At 51.2% G+C, this 23874-nt stretch overlaps 1 protein-coding gene across 2 annotated transcripts in view; it reads left to right on the forward strand.

Annotated features, from left to right (window-relative positions):
* The window catches only part of MASTL (microtubule associated serine/threonine kinase like), a 60881-nt gene that overhangs the window by 36557 nt on the left and 450 nt on the right, over nucleotides 1–23874 (forward strand). Inside the window, exons 7-12 of one of the 2 annotated variants that reach the window (XM_040434373.1) lie at nucleotides 7159–7331; nucleotides 15286–16452; nucleotides 19334–19460; nucleotides 20862–20876; nucleotides 22249–22362; nucleotides 22501–22602. In XM_040434373.1, the coding sequence (XP_040290307.1) occupies nucleotides 7159–7331; nucleotides 15286–16452; nucleotides 19334–19460; nucleotides 20862–20876; nucleotides 22249–22362; nucleotides 22501–22602 (1698 nt within the window). The remainder of the gene's footprint in view (nucleotides 1–7158; nucleotides 7332–15285; nucleotides 16453–19333; nucleotides 19461–20861; nucleotides 20877–22248; nucleotides 22363–22500; nucleotides 22603–23874) is intronic. The other variant, XM_040434374.1, reaches the window with a different exon arrangement.

A 23874-nucleotide genomic window follows, 5' to 3' on the forward strand; every position in this document is an offset into this window, starting at 1 on the left:
AAAAGAGATTTCCCCGTCGCTACAGAGTGTATGACACAGAGATCTCCATCTTTGTAGACCAGGAGTTTAACTGGGAACCCCCAGCGATACGCAATTTCTATGTTGCCGTAAAGCTTGCGTAATGGGGGCCAGTTGACTCCTCTGCTTCAGGGTCGTGGCGGAGAGATCCGCAAACAATTTGACGGACTGAAAAGGGGCAGGAAGGGTTCCCAATTTCCTGGATGCTTCCAGAATGCATTCTTTGATATGAAAGAAATGTATACGTGCTAAGAGGTCTCGCGGGGTTGAGGCGGGAAGGTAGGACTGTTTTGGGATCCTATGCGCCCTATCAATAGTCAGATCCTGCGATGTGAGAGTGGGTAGAAGAGATTGGAATAAAGAGCATATTTATTGGACACGCTCTCCTCCTGGCACATCCTCCGGTATGCCTCTAAATTTGATATTATTCCTGCGGGACCTGTCTTCCAGGTCACACAGCTTTGCTTTAACTTTGTCAAGTTCCTCAGAGAGCTCATTATAAGAGTCCACCAGATTGTTATGTGAAGAAGCGAACTCTCCCATTTTCCCTTCAATGTGGGAGACTCTTGGGACGATGTCAGAAATAGCTGCTTAAATCTGTGCCAGCATATGTTGCAGGTCTGCATGGAGGGATTTACTGACCTCCAAAAGCAGTCCTTTAAAAGGGATCCGGAAGCTGGCTGGTCTGAGGTGTGAAATTTCTCCCGATTAGGAGCAGAGTGAGGCCAGGGTTGAGATGCAGGGCTCTCTTTCCCTGCTAATACATTAGGAGAAGCCTGCCCAGCACATCTGGGCTGCTGGATGTAGGGGAAGATGACGCCGACCACATGGGTGTGCGCGCGCCCTATCTTGCTCCGTCTGCCGGGCAGCCTGCAACGTTGACCAGGGATCCATGTTTGCCCCCTGCTTGTACCTGCGATCCGGTAAGTGCCGGGCTTCCTTGCCTCTCGCCGCCGCTATGTGTCTCCTCTTGCGCCCGAGAGCTGGTATGCTGCGGTCTCCCAGGGGATCCTGAAGATGGCTGGCCCGGCGTCTCCAAAAGCTTGTCGCGCTCAAAGAAGTCCAGCTTGCCCTGCTGCTGGCGGGTCTTCTTCCCTCTGGTCATCATGCGGGCCGGAGGTGGTTAGGGTTCCAAACGTCTCTCAGAAGAGGTCCTTTTTTCTCGCCCAGTTTCCTTGGGGGACACAGAAGACCTTGGGTATAGCTCATCTCCCTAGGAGGCGTGACACTAAGTGAAGACTGTTAAGCCCCTCCTCCACAGCTATACCCTCAGCCTGGAGAGAGAGACTGCCAGTTTTTGCTTAGTGTCCAAGGAGGCAAGACACTCCCTGCTCTGCAGGGCTGCTTTCTCCTTGTTTCAATTTTAGTTTTTTACTTTTTTATTTTATTTTTGTTCCAGATCATCAGGGATAACAGAGACGCACTAGACCTCTCTGTTCTCCCGGGGTTGAGCTGCGCCAGTGCCGGTCACCCGCACTGCTGCCTCCCCCACAGAAGGCAAGGTGGATCAGGGCAGCCTCGCTCCCCTACATCCCGCCAGCGCAAGGGTCGCCCGCACGCCAAGTCCCTCTCCCAGCGTCCTGCCACTACGGTGCCAGTAGCTGAAGGGGCGACCCTGCTGGAACGGACCGAGGGTGAAGACGACTATGGTGAGAGAGAGGCTTCTCCAGCCCTACGTCCCCCGTCCCCCCCCGGTCTCCTGCGTGCCTGACCCTATACTGGGCCTATGGACCCTTCTGCCCATGCTAGACCTAGGCTGGCTCCTGGGCTGTCGCAGGGCGACATTCTGCTCCCTCTCTCCTGGCCTCCAGGACATTGGCACCCTTCTCCCTACAAGAAGAATGCCTAGGGAGCTGCGGAGGTCCGCAACTAGCTGCCCCTGATGGAGGGGTTATGCAGGCGTCCACCCTCACAGACCCGGTCTCAGGGTCCCCCTCCCTCTTACCGGCCACTACTTCAGGGCCAGAGGGCCCGCGCCTTGCTGCCACTGACCCTCCCTACTCTCACGGACACCGTTCCAGGGGAAAGGAGGTTGTAGCTGCCGGCCATATGGAGCGCTGTTCTAGGCAGGTGCCCGCTCCAGGGGTGAAATGGCTGCCGGGTGCAGGGTCCTCACTTCCGGACAGCTGGGTGGGCACCGTGGCCTGCAAAATGAGCGCTTCAACAGCCCCGGCCGACCGTCGGAACAAAACTTGTGTTCCACTTCAAGGCCGCGATCCCGCTCTATCCGGGTCCCCGGCTCGCGGGGTGGGCACCCGCGGCCGGTATGTGCCGCTCCGTAGGCCCGGCTGGTACTTTAAGTACTGTGCGGCCCCGGTCATCCGGGCGCCGCTAAAAATTTAGGCCCCGGCTCTTACGGCCCGCGGGGTGGGCACCCGCGGCCGGTATGTGCCGCTCCGTAGGCCGGCCGGTACTTTAAATACTGTGCGGCCCCGGTCAGCCGGGCGCCGCTAAAAATTTAGGCCCCAGCTTCACGCTACTAGGCCGCAAATTCAGGCCTCTGTTGGAGGGGGCTGGAACTTCTCCAGGCGCGAATTCTTCCCGCCTGGAGGTTCCCCCGCCCCCAGAGGATCGCAGTGCCGCCCCCCAGGCCGGATCCCTGTTAACCCTTTGGGTACAGGCCGGCTTCCGATGAGCCTGTATGGGTGGATCTGTGCCCTGTAGGTGGCCCCCCCTTTTATTTTATTTTTTTCTGCCTCAGTGAGGCTGTGTGTTAAAAAAAAAAAAAAAAAAAAAGAAAGTTTTTATATATATATATGACTTGTGGGCTGCGCAGGACGCTGCAGCCTCATCTCAGAGTGCTGCCTGTATACATGCCCCCCTTCCATAGGCGGCATGGTGTCGCGCTCCCCGGCTGCGGCGCTGCCAGGGTCTTTTTTCCCCTTCTAGGTGGTTTTCTTGCCCTTTCCGCGCTACGGCGCTGGTCAAGTGCATGCCTTTTCTGTAGGCAACATTCGTCACCCTCTCCAGTTATGGTGCCTGCCATGTGCAGGACCCCCCTCCTGGGCGGGATACTGCACTCTCCCTAACTGCGGGTTGGCCTTGTGCATGATCCCCCTTTCATTGGCGGCCTACTGCAGTTTCTCCGGATACAATGCTGGCCATGTGCACGACCCCCTTCCATAGGTGGAACACGGCACTCTCACTGGGTTCGCTGCTGGCCATGTGCGTGCCCCCCTTCCATAGGTTGAACACGGCACTCTCACTGGATTCGCTGCCTGCCATAGGCATGACTCCCTTCTGTGGACGGCATTCGGCACTCTCACTGGATTCACTGTCAGCCATGTGCATGACCACCTTACATAGGCGGTATGATGTACTCTCATTGGATTCACTGCCGGCCTTGGGTATGCCTCCTTCCCGGGTGGCGGCATACATACACTCCCTCGGTCGGTGGTTGTTCTCTCGCCGGTACATTGTTGGCCATGTGCATGACCCCTATACATAGCGGGGTGCTTGCACTCTCTCTGGATCCGCGGCCGGCCATATGCATGACCCCTCTTCTGTGGGCGGTGTACGCACTCTCACTGGATTCGCTGCCGGCCATGGGCATGCCTCCTTCGGTGGCATACACACTTTCTCACCGACTGCTCGCATTCTCCCTGGATGCGATGCTGGACATGTGCATGACCCCCCCCCTTCCTTTTCTGGGCGGCATACTACACTCTCACCAGATACGTTGCTGGCCTTGAGCATGGCCTCTAACATGGGTGGAACGCTTGCGCTTCCATTGGATACGGTGCTGGCCTTGTGCGTGACCACCCCTCATTCCATGGGTGGAATTTTGCACGCTCACAAGATTCAAGGCTGTCCTTGTATGTGCTGTACTGGACTTGCACATGTTCCCCTTCATTGGCGGAGTAGTTACACTCTCACGAAATTTCGGGTTGGGTGAATTGTTGCACACTCACTTAATGCTAAGATAGCCCTGTGCATGCCCCCCTTTTTCACTAGGTGGACCTCCTGCGTTCCTGCTGGATACTGTGTGGCCATGTGCATGGCGCCTTTCTGGGCGAAGTATGGTATGCCCTACTTCTCTGACGTAGGTACGGCCTTGGGCATCACCCCCTTTTTGGGGCAGGCCTTTGCATTCTTGCCCACTGCAGTTTGCCAGGTACATTTCCCCCCTTTTTCGGGGCGGTCAGTTTGCGTTCCATCGCATACCATACTAGTCTTGTGCATAACTCCTTTCAGTTTGCACTCCCGTAGATACTGTGGCACTCTGTGGCTGGCCCTCTTCGCTGAGTGATATATTTTTGCAGTGAGCGGACGTTCTTGTGCGTTGTTTCCTTCTCGTCCCGTAGGTGGGTTGGCCTTCTCACTGCTTACGGGGCTACTCGTACGTATGCCTCCTTTCCTCCTGCGACATACTTTTTCTCTTGGGATACGATGATTGCCGCAAGCCTTGCACTATTCTCTAAGGAGATCATTCTGTCCATCTGTGTAAGCCTAAGGTGTTGTCCAATAAACAACAAATGAATACCTTATATTTAAGTAGACGGGCTCTACTGTTCGCTACTGCACAGAGCTGGGTGGCACTCATTCATTTCGTTGGCCCATTTGTCCTTCCGCGGCATTGTTTCCCTGTGCTAGTGGTCACATGGTCGAGAGCGCTGTCTGCAGCGCCCTTCGCATTTTATGTTGGCTCTGGCGGGACTACGGTCCCCTCGCCTAATACCATTTCCTCCTCTTCGGGTGCAGTGTGGTATGATTCTTTCCGGATTGGCGCCCTCGGTGCTTCAGTCTGATCTGCTACCAGGTTCGGGCCGCTATTCTTGGGAAGGTCACCCAACTTCTCTTGGGTGCTCGCTTATACAGGTCTGGGGGACCTCCACCTTGGGTTCTTCAGGGTATTCGCCTTCTGCGAGGCGGTGAACCGGGCGTCTCTGTGTAGCGGTGTTCTGCTTTTGAGCTGTCCTATGGCCTCTCTGTTGCCCACTCCCCCTTTCGGTTGGAGGGTGTTATACCGGCCTCTGTCTCGCCTGCCTTTTCTCGCCGGCTCTGTTTGGCTCCCACTCGGTACAGATCATTCCGATGTGGCGTCTGTTCCGGCCACGCTTCAGAGGCTGTTCCTTCACTGCCCTTCCCTCTGGGGAAAGCATGGTTGTTCATGTGGATGGTTCTGGTGTTCCTTTTGAGTCTCCCTTGTCCACACTGGCTGTACTAGCTGTGTGCCTAGTTACCGGGTCTACAGTTTTCTGTCCTCCCGCTGGGTGCAGATTGCGTTTTTTCCATTTTAGGCAATGTTTCTGCTTTGGATTCACCTTCTCGGTAACTTGGGAGGACTACCATTTGGTCAGGATTGTCTTTTAAATCTCCCACACCGGAACTGTAGTCCGTCTTCCTGTGGTGGCTACATTGGCTTCGGCTTTAGCCTGTCTTGTCCTGGCGGTTGCTGGGCGGACCCTTCGGTTCCTGTCCGTTTGTCCTTCTGCTTCCCCACTCTGGGGGGATACGGGACAACCTTGCTCGGGGGCCGACGGGACCAGTTCTACCGACTGTTCTACCCGTGTTACGGGTCTGCGCCTGATCATTGGGTTTTCACCCGCTTGCCCAGGCAACTCTAGTGGGCTCGCTAGTGTTCGCTTCTAGCCGAGTTTTTCGTCCAGGATCTGTGGTAGGACTTAGGGTTTTACCTGGGGTTCTGTGGGAAGCTGGGCGTTCCCCCACTCTGCCTTTCTCCATGGTTCTGTCTTTCTCCAGTCCGGCCTGGACCTGGGGCTGGGACTCTGTTGCTTGAAGTATCAAGTGTCATTCCTGTCCTTCCTCTTTCAGCGTTCCCAGGCCCTCTGGGCCTGTCAGGAACTTCTTCCATGGAGCGGCTCTTGGGTTCCTTTGTACTGTCCTCCGGTACCGTCCTGGGAACTACATACTAGGCTCTTGGCGCTCCAATTTTTCCTTGGAGCCGTTACAGAAGTTCCCTCTACTAACAGTTGGGTTTCTGTAGCCATCGTGTCTCTGATGGGTGCCTGAGTGGCGGCCCTTCTTGTTCCGAGCCTTCTGTCTTCCCCCAGGACAGGGCTGTTCTCCATTCCGTCTCTTCCTTCCTTCTGAAGATGGTGTTTGTCTTTCATTTCATTGAGGCAGTCGTCCTCCCCTTCCCACCCCAGGGAACGTTGGAGATCTCCGACTCTTGTCGACATTCGGTCTCTTGTGTTTCCAGGAGGTCCGTGCAAAGGGTTGACGGCCTCCAGGGTGGCTTTCCTCCGCTTTCTCAGAGTGGCTCTTGTTGTGGTTGCCGCACCAAGGGCAGGGTTCTGCTTTTGGTGTCACCATTCATTTGGCCAGAGTTGTCGGTTTTTTCCTGGGCCGGAGGCATTAGGCTTCGGCCATGCATTTGTGCAAGGCGGTCACTGGTCTTCCTTGCACACCTTACCGAGTTCTACAGGGTGCATACTCGGGCTTCGGCGTATGCTGTTTCAGGCCGCCTGGTCTGCAGGCGGCGGGTTTTTTGATGCCTTCGGGTGCTTCGCCTTGGTGCTGTGGTCCCTCCCCCTTTGGACTGCTTTTGAACGTCCCAAGGTCTTCTGTGTCCCCCAAGGAAACTGGGCGAGAAAACGAGATTTTTGTATAACTTACCAGTAAAATCTCTTTCTCGCTCTTTCCTTGGGGGACACAGCACCCACCCATTCTTTGTTCTTCTCTGACTGTTTCCGAGTTTGTTTACCCTTTGGGTAGTTGGCTTGTTGGTTCCAATTTTTGGACTTTGCCTTTTCTCACTACTTGGACACGCAACTGGCAGTCTCTCTCTCCAGGCTGAGGGTATAGCTGTGGAGGAGGGGCTTAACAGTCTTCACTTAGTGTCACGCCTCCTAGGGAGATGAGCTATACCCAAGGTCTTCTGTGTCCCCCAAGGAAAGAGCGAGAAAGAGATTTTACTGGTAAGTTATACAAAAATCTCGTTTTTGCTGAATATGCCGCTGGGTGCCGGAGCTGCAGGTTCATGCGGCCATACTCCTCAGCTGCCAGACCACGCCCCAGCCCCATAGGCTTTAATCAGTTCTAAACCAGTCGTATGGTGAACGCTTTTCACTGTCATGTGAATGTAGCCAAACTGAATATCAATGAACATATAAAGGTACCTGTGACTATCGGCTTGGGGATCGCTCACACTTTGTTTTCCCTTTTTTTTTTTTTCAGGTCCTGAGGTCAACACCTCCAGTCCTAGCATGCCGGTAAAATGTCTGACTCCCAACCTACTGAAGTTCAGGACACGGCGGGGGACATCCAGTACCAGCAGTCAGTCCCGCTTATGCTTATCAAGTATGGAGTCAGATTATTGCAGTAGTCCAAAATGGGAAAATGGAAATCAGGTTTGCACTGTGTTTTATTGCCTATAATGTCATTTTTTTTGGAAACGCTGTCGGTGAATGTGGCACTACACACATGCAGAATCTGCGGCCCAGGACGGCGTTGTCGGCTGATGGGCTGTACAGCTTTATATAAATGAAGCTCCTGTAACGAAGTTATACGTAGTTCAGTCTGAGGAACCACTAGTCTTTTTCTTAACTCATTCCCATACATATACATAGAATTGCATCCTAATTGCGGTCTTTTAGCCAAAATAGGACAGAATGATGAATGTTGGTAATCCTAGATCTTGGTCGTCTTCCTGCCCCTTCTGCACTGTGATCTGAGGTTGCACAGTGTGAAGGCATAGTGCGTGCTCAAAGTCCTGATTGTAGCACCCATAGAGAGCCATGCAAACCTTAGGCACGACTGTACAAGAAGCTTGTCTGAGTGATTTAGGGTGGAAAGGATGGTCTGCACCCACGGATGTTGCGCTTCTTACCGGGGGAGCCTGGAAGATTTGGAAGTAACGCGTTCAGGAAGACATCCCTCGGCGCAAGGAATCAGCTAGAAGATCCAAACCGATGCAGGCTGTTGGTAGTCAATGACATATCATTAGTATTAACTGAGGCTGGTGGTGTGCAGGCACGCCCGGTGACACAAAATGTGTCACTGGCCTCAGTCATTACTAACTGTCACCGACTACTGACAGCCGGCACCAGTCTGGATCTTCCAGCTGGTTCCTTGCGCCGAGGGATGTCTTCCTGAACGCGTTAATTCCTGCATACTAGTGACTGCTTTTATAATGGAAGTGCTCATTAGAATTCGCCTTCTTAAAAATGTGGTATTTGGTGAAAAAAACACTACACAAGACAGGAGTTTTTGAATGCCTGTTTTGGAGGTAAAAAACACACACACACACCAGCAACCTTAAGATAGTGTCATATGTGGTGGAATTCCCGCAGAAAAATCTAGTAGCTGATAACAGGTCGCATAGAGAATTATTTACAATCATTTTACAGTTTTTCGTTCAGAATTTGGAAGAGGTTTTTCTAAAACGGCTAGCCTTTTTTTCTACTTTCCCACTGACTTAAACAAAATCCTTAAACAATCCGCTTCTAAGACGTAAGAGGCCACTTCAGAAGCAGAAAAAAAAAAATGCTACTTTCTCGCCCATATTCCTTGGGGGACACAGGAAACCATGGGTATAGCTCTGCTCCCTAGGAGGCGTGACACTAAGTGAAAGCTGTAAGCCCCTCCTCCATCAGCTATACCCTTCAGCCTGGAGAGAGAGACTACCAGTTTTTTGCTTAGTGTCCAAGGAGGCAAGACACTCCCTGCTTAGGCAGGGTTGTTTTCCTATAATTTTTTATTTTTGCGTTATTTGTTGTTTTTAATTCGGTTTTTTTTTTTTTTCTACTTACAGGGACAACAGAGGCGCACTAGACCCCTCTGTTTTCTCCCGGGGTTGAGTCGCGCCAGTGCCGGTAATACCGCACTGCCGCCTCCCCCACAGAAGACAAGGTGGACCAGGGCAGCCTCGCTCCCCTGCGTCCCGCCAGCTCAAGGGTCGCCCGCACGCCAAGTCCCTCCCCCGGCTTCCTGCCACTGCGGTGCCAGTGGCTGAAGGGGCGACCCTGCTGGATGGATTGAGGGCGAAGACAGCGTATGGTGAGAGTGGCTGCTCCAGCCTCCCCTTCCCTCCCTCCCACCGCTGCTACATCTCTCCGTGCCATCTACCCCCCCCCCCCTTCCCTCCCCTCCCCCATGGGCATATCGGGGCCGGCAACTTTACCGGCCATCATTTGGGGGGGGACTTCGTTCTGGTGTTGCAGACCCAGGACAAGCTGGTTCTTAGGGGGGTGGCTACCATCTTCAACGGCAGGGCAGTCAGGGGGACGGCTGTATGAGGAGATTCAGGCGAGGGCCGCTTACTTGAACGGCACCTTTTCATGGCCGGCACTTCATCTACCTAGGGGGTTAAATCATTTTGCCGCGCGCGCGTGCGGCTCTGCTTCTCCTTCAGCGCGGCAAGGGGGGGGCGGAGCTTTCTACATGCGCTCCGCTACTTCCTGGTTCGTCGGGCTCCACATCTCAGGTGCTGCGTGGAGCTCTCTCTCTCTCTCTCTCTGCCGTCCGATCCTGAAGCTATTACCTCTGTGCCTGCCGCCTCTCCTCCACAGCCTCCCTTCAGTCTGCTGCCCTTGCTGTCTGCCGCTTGCATCATCTGGGTCTGGTAGGACTGTTAACCCCATCCGTGCCACCAGTACTGTTACTTGGGTGTGATCCCCGTTTTTTCACCTGGGGTCTCCCACTTTAAGTGCAACTTTTCTTCCACCATGTCAGACCCTTCTGCAGCTGCCAAGCCTTGGTACCATGCCTGTACCGCTTGTAGGGAAGCCTTTCCCCGGGGGCAGTCTGATCCGCACTGTCCTGCATGCCGAGCTCCACCGCAGCCTCAGTCGCCCGCTGTGTCGCTCCCTGCTTCCTCTGACCCGCCTGACTGGGCTAGATCCCTGTCCCAGGCCGTGGAAAGCCTCACTCAGGTCGTGGGCCGCCTAATAGACAGGCCGCCTACCCCGCAGGACGCCATTCTTACTGTCGCGCCCTCCGGGTCCATCGCTTCTGCCGCTGCGGCGGGTTCACCCTCTCTTAGTGACCCTTCCCGAGCTAGGCACTCTCAGAAGCGTTTTAGAGTAGAGCGAGCCTCCTCCTCGGATGCCTCCCTCTCCCCGCCACGCGTGCGCACTCAGACGAGCCTCTCCTCTCCAAAGGATTCGCTCTCTGAAGGTGAATTGGCGGTTTCAGATTTGGAAATGGACTCGGCCCTGCCGTCCAAGCTAGCCTCAGCGATGGGTCAGCTCATCTCTGATATTCGTGACACCTTTAAGGTGCAAGATGACCCCCCTAGCTCTGACGCAGCTAGCGTCTCCTTTATCAGACCCAGGCAGGCCTCAAAAGTTTTTCCAATCCACTCTGATTTCTCCTCCGTGGTGTCTAAGGCTTGGGCTCGCCCGGACGCCCGTTTTGTCAACCCCAAGAAGCTGGACATTTGCTATCCTTTTCCGGCCGATGTCGTGGCCACCTGGTCGTCCCCACCCAAGGTGGACCCCCCTGTGGCCCGTTTGTCAAAGAACACGGCCATCCCTGTTCCCGACGGGTCCTCTCTTCAGTCAGCGGAGGACCGTCGCATGGAGACCCTTTCCAAGGGCATTTTTGCTGCCTCCGGTTCTGCCCTCAGACCGGTTTTTGCCTCTGCTTGGGCAGGTAAAGCAATCTCTGCTTGGGGTGCGCAGCTGGAACAGGAGTTGGACTCGGACGTCCCCATCCAGGACCTACGTTCCTTGGCCCAGCTTATTATTCGGGCCGGGAATTTTGTTTGTGAGGCCTCCCTTGATGCGGGAGCCCTTATTGCACGCTCCTCCGCCCTGGCGGTTTCCGTCAGGAGGGAGCTCTGGCTGAAGGTTTGGAAAGCGGACGCTGCCTCCAAACGTTCCTTGGCGGGGCTACCGTTTGCGGGTTCCCGCCTTTTCGGGGTCCGCCTAGACGAGCTTATTTCGGAGGCCACGGGTGGCAAAAGCACCCATCTTCCTCAACCCCAAGCCAGGGGCGCCCCCCGCGGACGCCCCGGTGCGTCTCGTTTTCAGTCCTCCCGCAGGAACTCTGGGGCTCCCCCCGCAGCTGCCGCTTCGGCCCCTCCCCAGGATAAGCGTAGGAAGCCGTTTTTTCGGGCGCAGCCCTCCTGGCGCAGGCCGCAGGCTGCCCGCACACCCGCAGCAAAGCAGTCCTCTGCCTGAAGGCGCGCCCCCACCCACCCGGGTGGGGGGCCGGCTCCTCCTTTTCAGGGACGTCTGGATGGCTCACGTCTCCGACGCCTGGGCTCTCGAAATTGTGTCCTCCGGATACAAAATCGAATTCGCGTCCTTCCCTCCAGATCGGTTCTTTCGCTCCCGCCCGCCGCGGGACCCGAAAAGCGCGGCTGCGTTCTCCGCGGCCGTTCAAGCCTTACTGGACAGAGGGGTGATTACCCCCGTTCCTCTAGAGGAAAGGTTCCAAGGGTTCTATTCGAACCTCTTTGTAGTTCCCAAGAAGGGAGGTTCGGTGCGGCCCATTTTGGACCTCAAAAAGCTCAACCGTTTTCTCCTCCTTCGACGGTTTCGGATGGAGTCCCTCCGTTCCGCGGTGGCTTCCCTGGAGCGGGGAGACTTCATGTCTTCCATCGATATACAGGATGCCTACCTCCATGTTCCGGTAGCCCGGTGTCACCATCGCTTCCTCCGATTCGCCGTGGGGGACCTCCACTTCCAATTTGTCGCCCTTCCCTTTGGGCTGGCAACAGCCCCCCGGGTGTTCACCAAGGTCCTGGCCCCGGTTTTGGCCTTACTCCGTTCCAGGGGTGTTTTTCTGCTACCGTACTTGGACGATATCCTCATCAAGGCTCCGTCCCTTTCTCAAGCGGTTGCCAGCGTGGATCTCACTCTAGAGACTCTGGCGAGGTTCGGTTGGGTCATCAACTTCCCCAAGTCCTCCCTTCCCCCCTCCAGACAACTGGTCTTCCTGGGAATGCTTTTAGACACGGGAGCGGCGGAGGTACGTCTTCCCTCGGAAAAACGATTGACCCTCCGCCGGGCGATTCGGGGTCTCCTTCTCCACCGTCGACCGTCCTTCCGCTTCTGCATGCGGGTCTTGGGGCAGATGGTTGCCTGCTTCGAGGCGATCCCATTTGCGCAGTTTCACTCCCGCCCTCTCCAACGGGCGATCCTCTCCTCCTGGGACAAATCGCCGCAGTCTCTGGATCATCCCTTCCATCTATCGCCTCCGGTGCGGTCATCTCTCCGCTGGTGGTTACAGTCCCCTCTTCTGGGCAGGTCTTTTCTGCCGCTCAACTGGTTGGTGGTTACAACCGATGCCAGTCTCTTGGGCTGGGGAGGCGTGTTTCCTCCCCGATCCGTCCAGGGCATTTGGTCTCCATCGGAGTCCAAACTCTCGATCAATGTCCTGGAGCTGAGAGCGGCCCTTCTGTCTCTGCGACACTGGACTCATCTGCTGAAGGGTCATCCAGTTCGTGTGCAATCGGACAACGCCACGGCCGTGGCATACATAAACCACCAGGGGGGCACTCGCAGCGATGCGGGAGGTCACCAGCATTCTCCGTTGGGCGGAAACCCACGTCCCGGCTCTATCGGCAATTTTTATTCCAGGGGTGGACAATTGGGCGGCGGACTTCCTCAGTCGCACCACTGTCGACCCCGGCGAGTGGTCTCTTCACCCGGAGGTATTCGAGGCCATTTGCCTTCGTTGGGGCATGCCGGACGTGGACCTCATGGCCTCCAAGTTCAATCACAAGGTCCCCGCCTATCTGTCCAGGGCCAGGGATCCGGGAGCTTGCGGAGCCGACGCCCTCGTTCGTCCTTGGCGAGGCTTCGCGCGTCCGTACATATTCCCTCCCATCCCACTCCTGCCCAAGGTCCTTCGGAAGATCGCGGCGGAGGGCGTCTCGGTGATTCTGGTCGCTCCGGACTGGCCCCGCCGGTCTTGGTATGCCGACCTCATGCTGCTCCTGGCAGACGCGCCCTGGCCGCTGCCCGCCAGGGAAGATCTTCTCTCTCAGGGACCGATCTTCCACCCGCGTTTAAGGTCCCTACGTTTGACGGCGTGGTTGTTGAGACCACCGTCTTGACACGTAGGGGTTTTTCTGCGGACGTCGTCCGCACCATGATCCGTGCCCGCAAGCCGTCCTCTTCTAGGATCTATTATAGGACCTGGAGGACCTATTTGGGGTTCTGTGCCGATCTGGGGATTCCTCCGCTCCGCTTTTTTCTCCCCACTGTTTTGTCCTTCCTGCAGGGCGGACTCGCCCAGGGTCTGGGTCTTAGTTCTTTGAAGGGTCAGGTGTCTGCGCTGTCCATTTTGTTTCAGCGCCCACTGGCCCCCCTTGGTCCTGTCAAGACCTTCCTTCAGGGCGTGGCTCACGCGGTTCCCCCGTACCGCCCTCCGGTACCGCCCTGGGACCTGAACCTGGTTCTCTCAGCGCTCCAGGCTTCTCCTTTCGAGCCTCTGCGGACGGTTTCCTTGTGACTTTTGTCCTGCAAGGTTATTTTCCTTGTGGCCGTCACCTCTCTTCGGAGGGTGTCCGAATTGGCTGCACTCTCCTGTCTGGAACCTTTCCTAGTGTTCCACCAGGACAAGGTGGTCCTTCGTCCGGTCCCTTCCTTCCTTCCTAAGGTGGTCTCCGCCTTTCATCTGAACGAGGACATCGTTCTCCCCTCTTTGTGTCCTTCCCCTTCCCACCCCCGGGAGAGGGAGCTTCATCGCCTGGACGTTGTCAGGGCGCTCAAGGTTTACCTGGAGGTAACCAGCTCTTTCAGGCGTACTGACTCGCTCTTTGTGGTTCCGGAGGGGTCGCGCAGAGGGATGGCGGCATCCAAAGTTGCTATCGCCCGTTTTGTCAAGATGGCTGTTACTGAGGCTTACCTCGCCAAGGGCAAGGTTCCGCCCCTCGGTGTTACCGCTCACTCCACTAGAGCGGTCGGGGCTTCCTGGGCTCAGAGGAATCGGGCTTCTACGGAGCAGATTTGCAAGGCGGCCACTTGGTCCTCCTTGCACACCTTCACCAAGTTCTACAGGGTGCATACTCATGCGTCGGCTGACGCTGCTTTAGGCCGTCTGGTGTTGCAGGCGGCAGTTGATTGATGCCTCCGGTGTTGGTCTAATTTGTTCTGGTCCCTCCCTTCTGGGACTGCTCTGGAACGTCCCATGGTTTCCTGTGTCCCCCAAGGAATATGGGCGAGAAAAGGAGACTTTTGTATTACTTACCAGTAAAGTCTCTTTCTCGCTCTTCCTTGGGGGACACAGCACCCGCCCTTCATTTGGGTTTACAGTTGTGGTTCCGGCTTGGTTGCCCCCGTTGGGGCTTGACAGTTCCTTTTTTTCCGGTTGGTGGTTATCTTCACTACTTGGACACGCAACTGGTAGTCTCTCTCTCCAGGCTGAAGGGTATAGCTGATGGAGGAGGGGCTTACAGCTTTCACTTAGTGTCACGCCTCCTAGGGAGCAGAGCTATACCCATGGTTTCCTGTGTCCCCCAAGGAAGAGCGAGAAAGAGACTTTACTGGTAAGTAATACAAAAGTCTCCTTTTGTGCACATGGTGGCGTTTTTTTCCCTTTGGAAGTCAGTGGAAAGCTGTTGGCATTTTGATTGTGGAATTTGCGACAGAAAAACTGCTGTTTTTCCATGACTGAATCCGCAATGGATTTTACATCACATACCCTAAAACGGAGAGCCTGGAGCACAAGGTAAGCCCCCCATTCCCCAGGTTGTCTTGGGTTATCCTATGAGATATATAAATTTTACATGCACAGACAGTAATGTATTGATATCTCAGTACATTATAGTTAGTCTACTCCTACTAGGGTTTTAAAATATAATTTAAAAAAAAAGGACCTGTCTCCTCTCATGTCTGTTGTAGTAATTACTTTCCCCATGTAATAACAATTCTAGTGCGTCTATTCTTATGGCTCTACGTTGTGCCATTCCTCTGTTATTTCTACTAGAAGTTTATGAATTAATTGTCAGCAGCTTGCAGTAAAGGTACCAGTTGGGGGTGTGTCCCTGCACAGTCTGACAACAGCACTGATTGGACAGTCAGACACACCCACTACTGGTCACACCCAGTACCTTTTATTGTAGACTGCTAGCAATTAATTTGTAAACTTCTAGAAGGACTAATACAGGAATGGCACAACATAGTCATAAGAATAGATGCTCCAAAATTGGTATTACATGCGGAATGTGAGTGAATACCAAAACAAGTGAGACAGGAGAGGGGATAGGTCCTCGTTAAAGCCAAAATTAGCCATGTCCTGAAGGGATTAAATATTTTTTTTTTTTTTTTTTTCACATTGGACTATAAAATGTCTCATGAGCTGCACTGTACTGATCTTCTGTTTTTCTTACACCTCTCTATTCTGCTCCAGGATTTAGAAGGTCCACCATTTCTGAGCTCCAGCCGTTTAAAGAACAGTATGTCGGAAAAGTCACTGAACAGACTCCAGCTAGGGAAAGTTGTCAAGTACATGAAGGAGCTGGAGTCCGCCATCTCCCCTATTGTCAGTCGCAGAAAAGGCAAGAAATCGAACATTCAGAATGACACAAACGAACTAGAAGACACTCCCATCGCTGGTCTAAACGCAAAAGGCTTCATAAGGAAATGTCTTTATGACCCTAACACTCAAGAAGAAAAGGAGAACTTGGGCATGTTAAGACAACTGAGAGAACTACCCAGATCTCCAGAATCACCTCCCTGGCTAGCAAGTTCCTCTTTGGATCCCCTAAAGTACAATGAAGATGACCATTCTGATAAAGTTGGAGTCAAAAGGCATTTTTCACTTGTCGAAACCAGTCCCGGGGAAGGCTCTTTGGAAAAGAAGAACAGTTCCCAGTATAAACGAGCCTGCAAACTCTCGATGGGTAATGTCAACCCCAGTACAGGTCTCACAATGGTGACTGAGCGCTTGTTTATCGGGGACCTCCATAAAAACATTGAGAAGCATGATAAACAAGAAACTTTTGTCCCTGGTCCAGTGACTCCAGAGAAACTCTGCTCCGGAAACGCAGTGGCCAAGAATTTGTTGTGTGAGCTAGATGAGAATTGTGAGCATGAGGAGAACATTAATGACTCTGAACCAAGGAAGGCCAGTCCTTGGAAACAAAACCCAAGCAGGGACTCTGAGCCCTCTCTTAATATGTCTGTTACAGAATGCCCATTGGAGAAGGAGCTGTCTGATGTGGGCAAGAGCATGAAGGAACTGTCTTTTGAGTCGGAAAGTGATGCCTATGCCAACTCCTCTTCTGAGGAAGCGAGTGCAGCCGCCGCAGAGCAGAGGGAGGGCAAGGGAACAGGTCCAGAATTGGTCAATGACCCTTTGGCCTCTCCAGCAACAAGAAGATTAAGCGAGTCTAATAGAAGAACCGTTGTGGCTTTCAGGAGTTACAACAGTCCTATTAATGGGTCAAACCTCTCAGAACCTTCTCGGATAAGTATTGCATCAGTGGATAAAATGAACCTCTCTTTGGGTTGTACAGGATCTTACCCATTGATGATTACTCCTGCACAGAGGGACAGAACGTGCAAGAATTTCCAGGTATGACTTGTGTACCCAGAGTGTGTAGATAAAAGCTACACAGAATCTCTGTGATGTCAAGATCTATGGTGGGCCATGACGGAGCCTGAACTTTGTTCAGTATGCCATTAGTGCTATTTGTTGCCTATAAAAGCGTTTGTGCCATTTTAAGATGAGCCCTTTCTACATAGTTTATCAGAAAATCATAGAGTACGGTCCCAGCATGAGACTCTTTTACTTGGGGATAAAACAGAGGTGCTTTGAAGGGGTTGTCTCACCTGGAACATTGGTGGCATGACTAAGCAATAAGCCACCAATGTCAGATAGGTGTGGGTCCCACCACCTGAATGGAATGCCCAAAGCTTGGGAGAGCACACCATGCATGCTAACCTCCCCTCCATTCATTTCTAAGCGTACGCCGCCCGGCTATTTTCTCTGCGATCCCAACTATATTCGGAAATCCCATGGAATTAAATGGAGAGCAGGCCCAACCACATCTCTATTCACTTTTATGGAATTGCCAGAAATGCCAGAAATGGCAGAGCTAATGCTCAGCTATTTTCAGTACGCCCATAGAAATGAATGAAGGACGGCTACCCATGCGCGTTGTGCTCTCGCCACCAGTGTTCCAGGTGAGACCACCCCTTTTTAAAGAGTGGCTCCCACTGTAGTGCACTTGCTGCAATATATTATAGTGGCCTTGTCATTTGAATGGACACCATGGAATTTTGCATTTTTTTACAAGGTGGGGGGGGGGAACTTGGGCTTCAGAAAATAACAGGTGCTTTAGTGCAAGAACTAAACCACTAAAGGCTTGATTCACATACAGATGTTTTTCATAAAAAAAAAAAAAAAGCTGTGGCCAGATGTGTATCCATTTATTGGGAAAATATAGGGGAGATTTATAGTGTGGTGCAAAGTAAAAATAAGTTTGACTGCTGCCCTTAGCAACACATCACATTCATGTTCCAATTTTTCAATAACCCCTTTTGAAAAAGAGTTTGAAGCCTTCTGGTGGCTATGGGCCACATTATTTTTTCTCAGGTCTTGATAAATCTTCCCCATTGCCTTCTGTTTTGTGCCACTGGGATCAAAAACCCCAAGGATTTTTTTCCCAAAATGCAGCATGCTCTGGTTTTTATTTATAACATTTTTGGTTTTTTTTTTCCCCTCGTATAGAAGTTGCAACAAAAACTGCACAAAAAGTACTATTTAAAGGGGTTGTCTGGCGGAATAAATTACTAGGCAGCAGCTGCCGTTCCATTTTAACCACCTAAGGGTCCATTCACACGTCCGTGGTGTGTTGCGGATCCGCAACACACCCGGCCGGCACCCGCTATAGAAATGCCTATTCTTGTCCGCAGCTGCGGACAAGAATAGGACACGTTCTATCTTTTGCGGAGCTGCAGACCAAAAGTTTGGGGCTGAAACCCGGAAGTTCGGGGCCGCGCTCCGCAAATGCGGAAGCGGAGAGCACATAGTGTGCTCTGCACTTCACGTCCGGGCCCATAGAGAATGAATGGGTCCGCACCCGTTCCGCAAAATTGCAGAACGGGTGCGGACCCTTTTGCGGACGTGTGAATGGACCCTTAGGCTGAGTTCACATGAGCGTGTCCGGATGCGTTGCGGCAAACCCGCGCGAGTAGGTACCCAATTGCAGTCAGTTTTGACTGCGATTGCGTTCCGTTGTTCAGTTTTTATTGCGCGGGTGCAATGCGTTTTGCACGCGTGTGATAAAAAAAACTGACTCTAGTACCCAGACCCGAACTTCTTCACTGAAGTTCAGGTTTGGGTTAGGTGGTGTGTAGATGTTGTTGTTTTCCCTTTTATAACATGGTTATAAGGGAAAATAATAGCATTCTTTAATACAGAATGCTTAGTAGGTGGTCAATTGAGGGTTAAAAAATAAAATCTAATTAACTCGCCTTCTCCTCTTGATGGACCATGTGATTGGACCATGTTATGTGATGTCACCACAGGTCCTTTAGCCGGCAGCTCATGATTAAAGTAGTAAGAAGAGACCGGCAGCTACGCGATCAAGAGGAGAAGGTGAGTTAATTATTTTTTAACCCTCAATTGACCACCTACTAAGCATTCTGTAATAAACAATGCTATTATTTTCCCTTATAACCATGTTATAAGGGAAAATAATATAGTGAATAGACTGTCACCTTGGCAACCATGCGTGAAAATCGCACCACATCCGCACTTGATTGCGGATGCTTGTGATTTTCATGCAGCCCCATTCACTTTTATGGGGCCTGCGTTGCGTGATAAACGCACAATATAGAGCATGCTGCGATTTTTCACGCGACGCACAAGTGAAGCGTGAAAATCACCGCTCATGTGAACAGCCCCATAGAAGTGAATGGGTCCGGATTCAGTGCGTGTGCAATGTGTTCACCTCACGCATTGCACCGCGCGGAAATCTCGCCCGTGTGAAAGGGGCCTAATTGTTTTGCTACTAATTTGTGTTACTTTTAGCTGTTCATATCTCCTGATTGGTAGCAGCTAGACAGCTAGAGACGTGGGGCAGCTGGCATTCAGCAGGATTTCATACCAAAATGACAGCCTTGGCAGAACATCAGCAGGAGATAACACTGTTAGAAATCGAGTTGGGAATGAACGCGATAAAAAAAATTAGAGGAAGAAATTAAAAAGTTAAGATTGCTGAAACACGTAACATATTACTGGTCCTTAATCCTAAAATGAATTGTCACTTAGGGGTTAAAAATGGTATTGTGTCCCCGCAAGATTTACATCAGACACATTAAAAATCTACAGTAAAAAAAGTTACATTTTTGTGATGGTTTTTCCAATTTCAATGTGACTGTGAGGAGGTTAACTTGATTCTGAAAGATTAGTTAAAGAAAACAAAAAAATCGCCTTGTGTTAATTTTAGGGCCAAGTCGAAACCCCTTACCGGACACCAAAGAGTGTGCGACGAGGAGCAGTCCCAGCAGAGAATGAGAAAATCCTTGGGACACCAGACTACCTGGCTCCGGAGCTGCTGCTTGGAAAATCCCATGGTGAGATTCTCCATACTGAGCGGTCAAGTGGGAGATGTTCTGATTGTCCTATATATCTGTTTAGTGCCTGTCCTAGTCATAGTAACATAGTACATAAGGCCGAAAATACATTTGTCCATCCAGTTCGGCCTGTCATCCTGCAAGTTGATCCAGAGGAAGGCAAAAAAACCTGAGAGGTAGAAGCCAATTTTCCTCACTTTAGGGGAATAAAAAAATTCCTTCCCGACTCCAATTATACTAACTCCTTGGATCAACGACCCCTCTCTAGTAGCTATAGCCTGTAATATTATTACGCTACAGAAATACATCCAGGCCCCTCTTGAATTCCTTTATTGTACTCACCATCACCACCTCCTCAGGCAGAGAGCTCCATAGTCTCACTGCTCTTACCGTAAAGAATCCTCTTCTATGTTTGTGTACAAACCTTCTTTCCTCCAGATGCAGAGGATGTCCCCTTGTCACAGTCACAGTCCTGGGGATAAATAGATGATGGGATAGATCTCTGTACTGACCCCTGATATATTTGTACATAGTAATTAGATCTCCCCTCCGTTGTCGTGTTTTTTTCTAAAGTGAATAACCCTATTTTTGATCATCTTTCAAAGTACTGTAGTTGCCCCATTCCAGTCATTACTCTGGACCCTCTCCAGCTCTGCTATGTCTGCCTTGTTCACAGGAGCCCAGAACTGTACACAGTACTCCATGTGTGGTATGACTAACGATTTGTAAAGTGGTAGGACTATGTTCTCATCACAGGCATCTATGCCCCTTCTGATGCAACCCATTATCTTATTGGCCTTGGCAGCAGCTGCCTGACACTGGTTTCTACAGCTTAGTTTGCTGTTGATTAAAATTCCTAGATCCTTTTCCATGTCAGTGTTACCGAGTGTTTTACCATTTAGTATGTACGGGTGACTTGCATTATTCCTTCCCATGTGCATAACCTTACATTTGTCAGTGTTAAACCTCATCTGCCACTTATCTGCCCAAGCCTCCAATCTATCCAGATCCCTCTGTAGTAGTATATGGTCCTCATCAGTGTAAATTACTTTACACAGTTTAGTGTCATCTGCGAAAATTGATATTTTACTGTGCAAGCCTTCTACAAGATCATTAATAAATATATTGAAGAGAATAGGGCCCAATACTGACCCCTGAGGTACCCCACTAGTGACAGTGACCCAATCTGAGTATGTACCGTTAATAACCACCCTCTGTTTTCTATCACTCAGCCAGTTACTTACCCACATACAGATGTTTTCTCCCAGTCCGAGCATTCTCATTTTATATACTAACCTTTCATGTGGTACAGTGTCATCAAGAATTATGGGGCACGTTTGCTTCAGTTTGTAGAATACGTCTTGCAGTTGTCCCTGTAACACATGTTCTCTTTGCACACAGGACCGCTGGTATCTGGTAAGTCCACCATTGCCGCTTTGGTAGCGGGAAGCTGCTTCGTACACGGTCAAATAAGATCTAAGATTTGCATCTTTCTGTTGTGGATTTCCCATTTATCACTATAGTCTGAGCATTAGACATCAGTTCAGTGGATCTTCTGGGGCTTGATATTGATGGGCTATTTTTACAATAGGTGTTCAATATCGGATAAGTTGGGAGCCTACTCCCTGCACCCCCACCGTTCAGCTGGCTGATGGGGAACACTAGCAGCTGTGCCTAGTACTGCAGCTCACTGCCGTTTAGAGCTCATCTACATGACAGGCCTGAGAGAGTCCGTGTGTGACTATCATAAACTACTATCTGATTGCAGGCCTATTGCAGTGTACGCAGTCATCATGTGATTATGCTTCCATAGCCCAACGATCAGATACAAGCTGACTGTGTCATAAATTACTACAATGCCGTCAGTTCAAGTCAGGGGGGCCATGGTCAGCCTGGGAGATGCGGCCAACACTCAAACTGTATTTCCCAGGCCGATCGTGGTCGTGTGCATGAGCCCTTAAACAAATGGGGCTGAGCAGTAATCCCAGACACAATTGCTACAAAACCTAGGGTATTCTGCCTGGTAACCATGAACGGGGCCCGCATCTCCTCAGAATGCCAGCTGGTTGCTGGGGGTGCCAGGAGTCGGACCTCCTAACAGTTTTACTGATGGCTTGGTCAGACAAGTGTGAGGGATCCTCTTTCCAACCAGGTGCAAGTGTGAGGGATCCTCTTTCCAACCAGGTGTACATTTGGGGGAACATTCTTTATTGGCACGTAGAAAGAAACATTTGAACATATGCAGCCAATGAGAGACATTTATTAAGCTAATTATGGTGTCAAAAAGCCATAATTTGCTATAGCTGAAGTCTATGCCAGCTTGTAGCTTGTGTAGACTTCAGCTTCTGGAGCATGGCAGGGCAGAGGTGTTCCTGATTTGTTAAGAGGCTTCTGCCTCTTAATAGATTAGGTGCCTCTCTTGCCAGCGTAGAGAGATGTGCCAGTCTTGATATATCTCCCTCACTGTGTTCAGTTGCACACTTCGTGTGACTGCACTAAAACCAGTAAATCAAAAGAGCACTTCTAGTGATTCCTGTCGCTGGACTTTGCCTCTTTAAACGTCTATGGTGATACTTCACAGCCCTGGTCTTCCATTGAGTCTGTATCCATAGGAGTAGGCATTAAGCTCTCTGCCAGCTGGGGTCTTCATGCTTACTCACCAGAATTTCCTTGGCTTGGCGGCTGAATGTGGAATGGTTTTTAACAATGGCTTGACACTTCTAACACAAGACGCTTGGGGATCGGGTTGATCTGGTCAACTCTGCTGACTAAATGTTTTCCTTTTTAGGACCAGCGGTGGACTGGTGGGCCCTTGGAGTTTGCCTGTTTGAGTTTCTGACTGGCATACCCCCATTCAATGATGAGACTCCAGCTCAAGTATTCCAGAATATTTTGAAGAGAGGTACGTTTTATTCCATTCCTTCCCCCGGCTCACATCTTCAAAATGCTGTGGGTCCTCCTGAAACCATTCTGATAGTGAGGTGACTTGTAATCTTGTCATTCCTCGGCCATAATGTTCGCTTAATTTTGGTGTCTGCAGATATTCCTTGGCCAGAAGATGAGGAGGCCCTTTCTGTTAATGCTCACAGCGCAATAGATATTCTCCTCGCCCTCGACAACAGGAAGAGAGCTGGATTAAAAGGTAAAGGATTTCCTGTGGTGGACTGCTTGGAGGAAGACTAAATGTTACAGCGTTTGTCTTCAATAGGAGGCATCTTCCTTTGCTTTATATGTGGTGGACACCAAGTAAGATTGGTTGGTGGAAGCCACCACTGGGGATCTCACTGCTTACTGATTTCATACAGTTTTATTAAACCTTTGTGCTTGATATTTAAAGGGAACCCGTCACGTTGACCAAGTGTCCAATCTGCAGATAGCATGGAGTAGAGCAGGAGGAGCTGAGCAGATTGATTTACTAGATTCAGGATAACTTGTAATTTATAATACTGGAATTAGAAGTCCACAGCGCAATGTTACCAATAGTTATTTCTGCATGCATGGTCATACAAAAATGCTGTAGCTGTCAATCAATAATTTGGACCACTCACTGGACACCATCAATCTGCTCCGCTCCTCCGGCTCTATAACACACTGCCTGCAGATTGCACTGCACATTCCACTTAAGTTAATTTTAAATCTTTAAAGAAGTGCTCTGTTAGGACGGTAAGACAGGATAGGGAATAACTATTAAGAGCGGTGATGTTCATACTGCTGGAACCACCACAATAAAAAGAGGAAAGAGCTGCATGTTGGGCATGTGACCCGCCACTCCATTCACCTCTGTGGGTGTTCCGTAAATGACCAATTTCTGTACGCGACTATCTCCGGCATTCCCGATATAGATGAATGGAGCGGCAGTGCGCATGGTCAAGCTGCTGCTTTTGTTTTGGAGCGCTCCGAGGTGTACGGAGAACCCATCATCCTGATCGATGGGGATTCCAGAGGTAGGATCCAATAGTTATCCCCTATCCCGTGGAACTCACCCTGCTGGTATATCCTGGCAGCTGGAATCAAATCTTTGAGTGTATGCTTCTACTGAAGGTAAGCTGGCCGGTGGGCCCCATTTTAGGCCAGGCACATAATGGCAGTCAATCTGCTGCTAACCCTGATGGTGGCCCTCACACAGATTTGCCTATGAACTTGTGCCAGTCACATACCAGTGACCATAAAAGAATCGCATAGCGGTGCAGGTAGTTACAGAGGGGATAGATACTAATAATACATCTTTCATAGTCCAGATCAGCTCTTTACCTGTCTGAGGTCAGTGCTGTTGAACTGTATTGGGTAGATCCTGGTGTTAACGCATTGGGTTTGGTATATGGGCTTGCAGTTCTGATAGCCATGCATGTATTAATTGAAATGCACCTGCAGTAATATGTATATGATGGCACTCGTTCCGCCTGTTTAACACGCT

This window comes from Bufo bufo, chromosome 5 (assembly GCF_905171765.1).
Source record: "Bufo bufo chromosome 5, aBufBuf1.1, whole genome shotgun sequence".
NCBI classification, from domain to species: domain Eukaryota; kingdom Metazoa; phylum Chordata; class Amphibia; order Anura; family Bufonidae; genus Bufo; species Bufo bufo.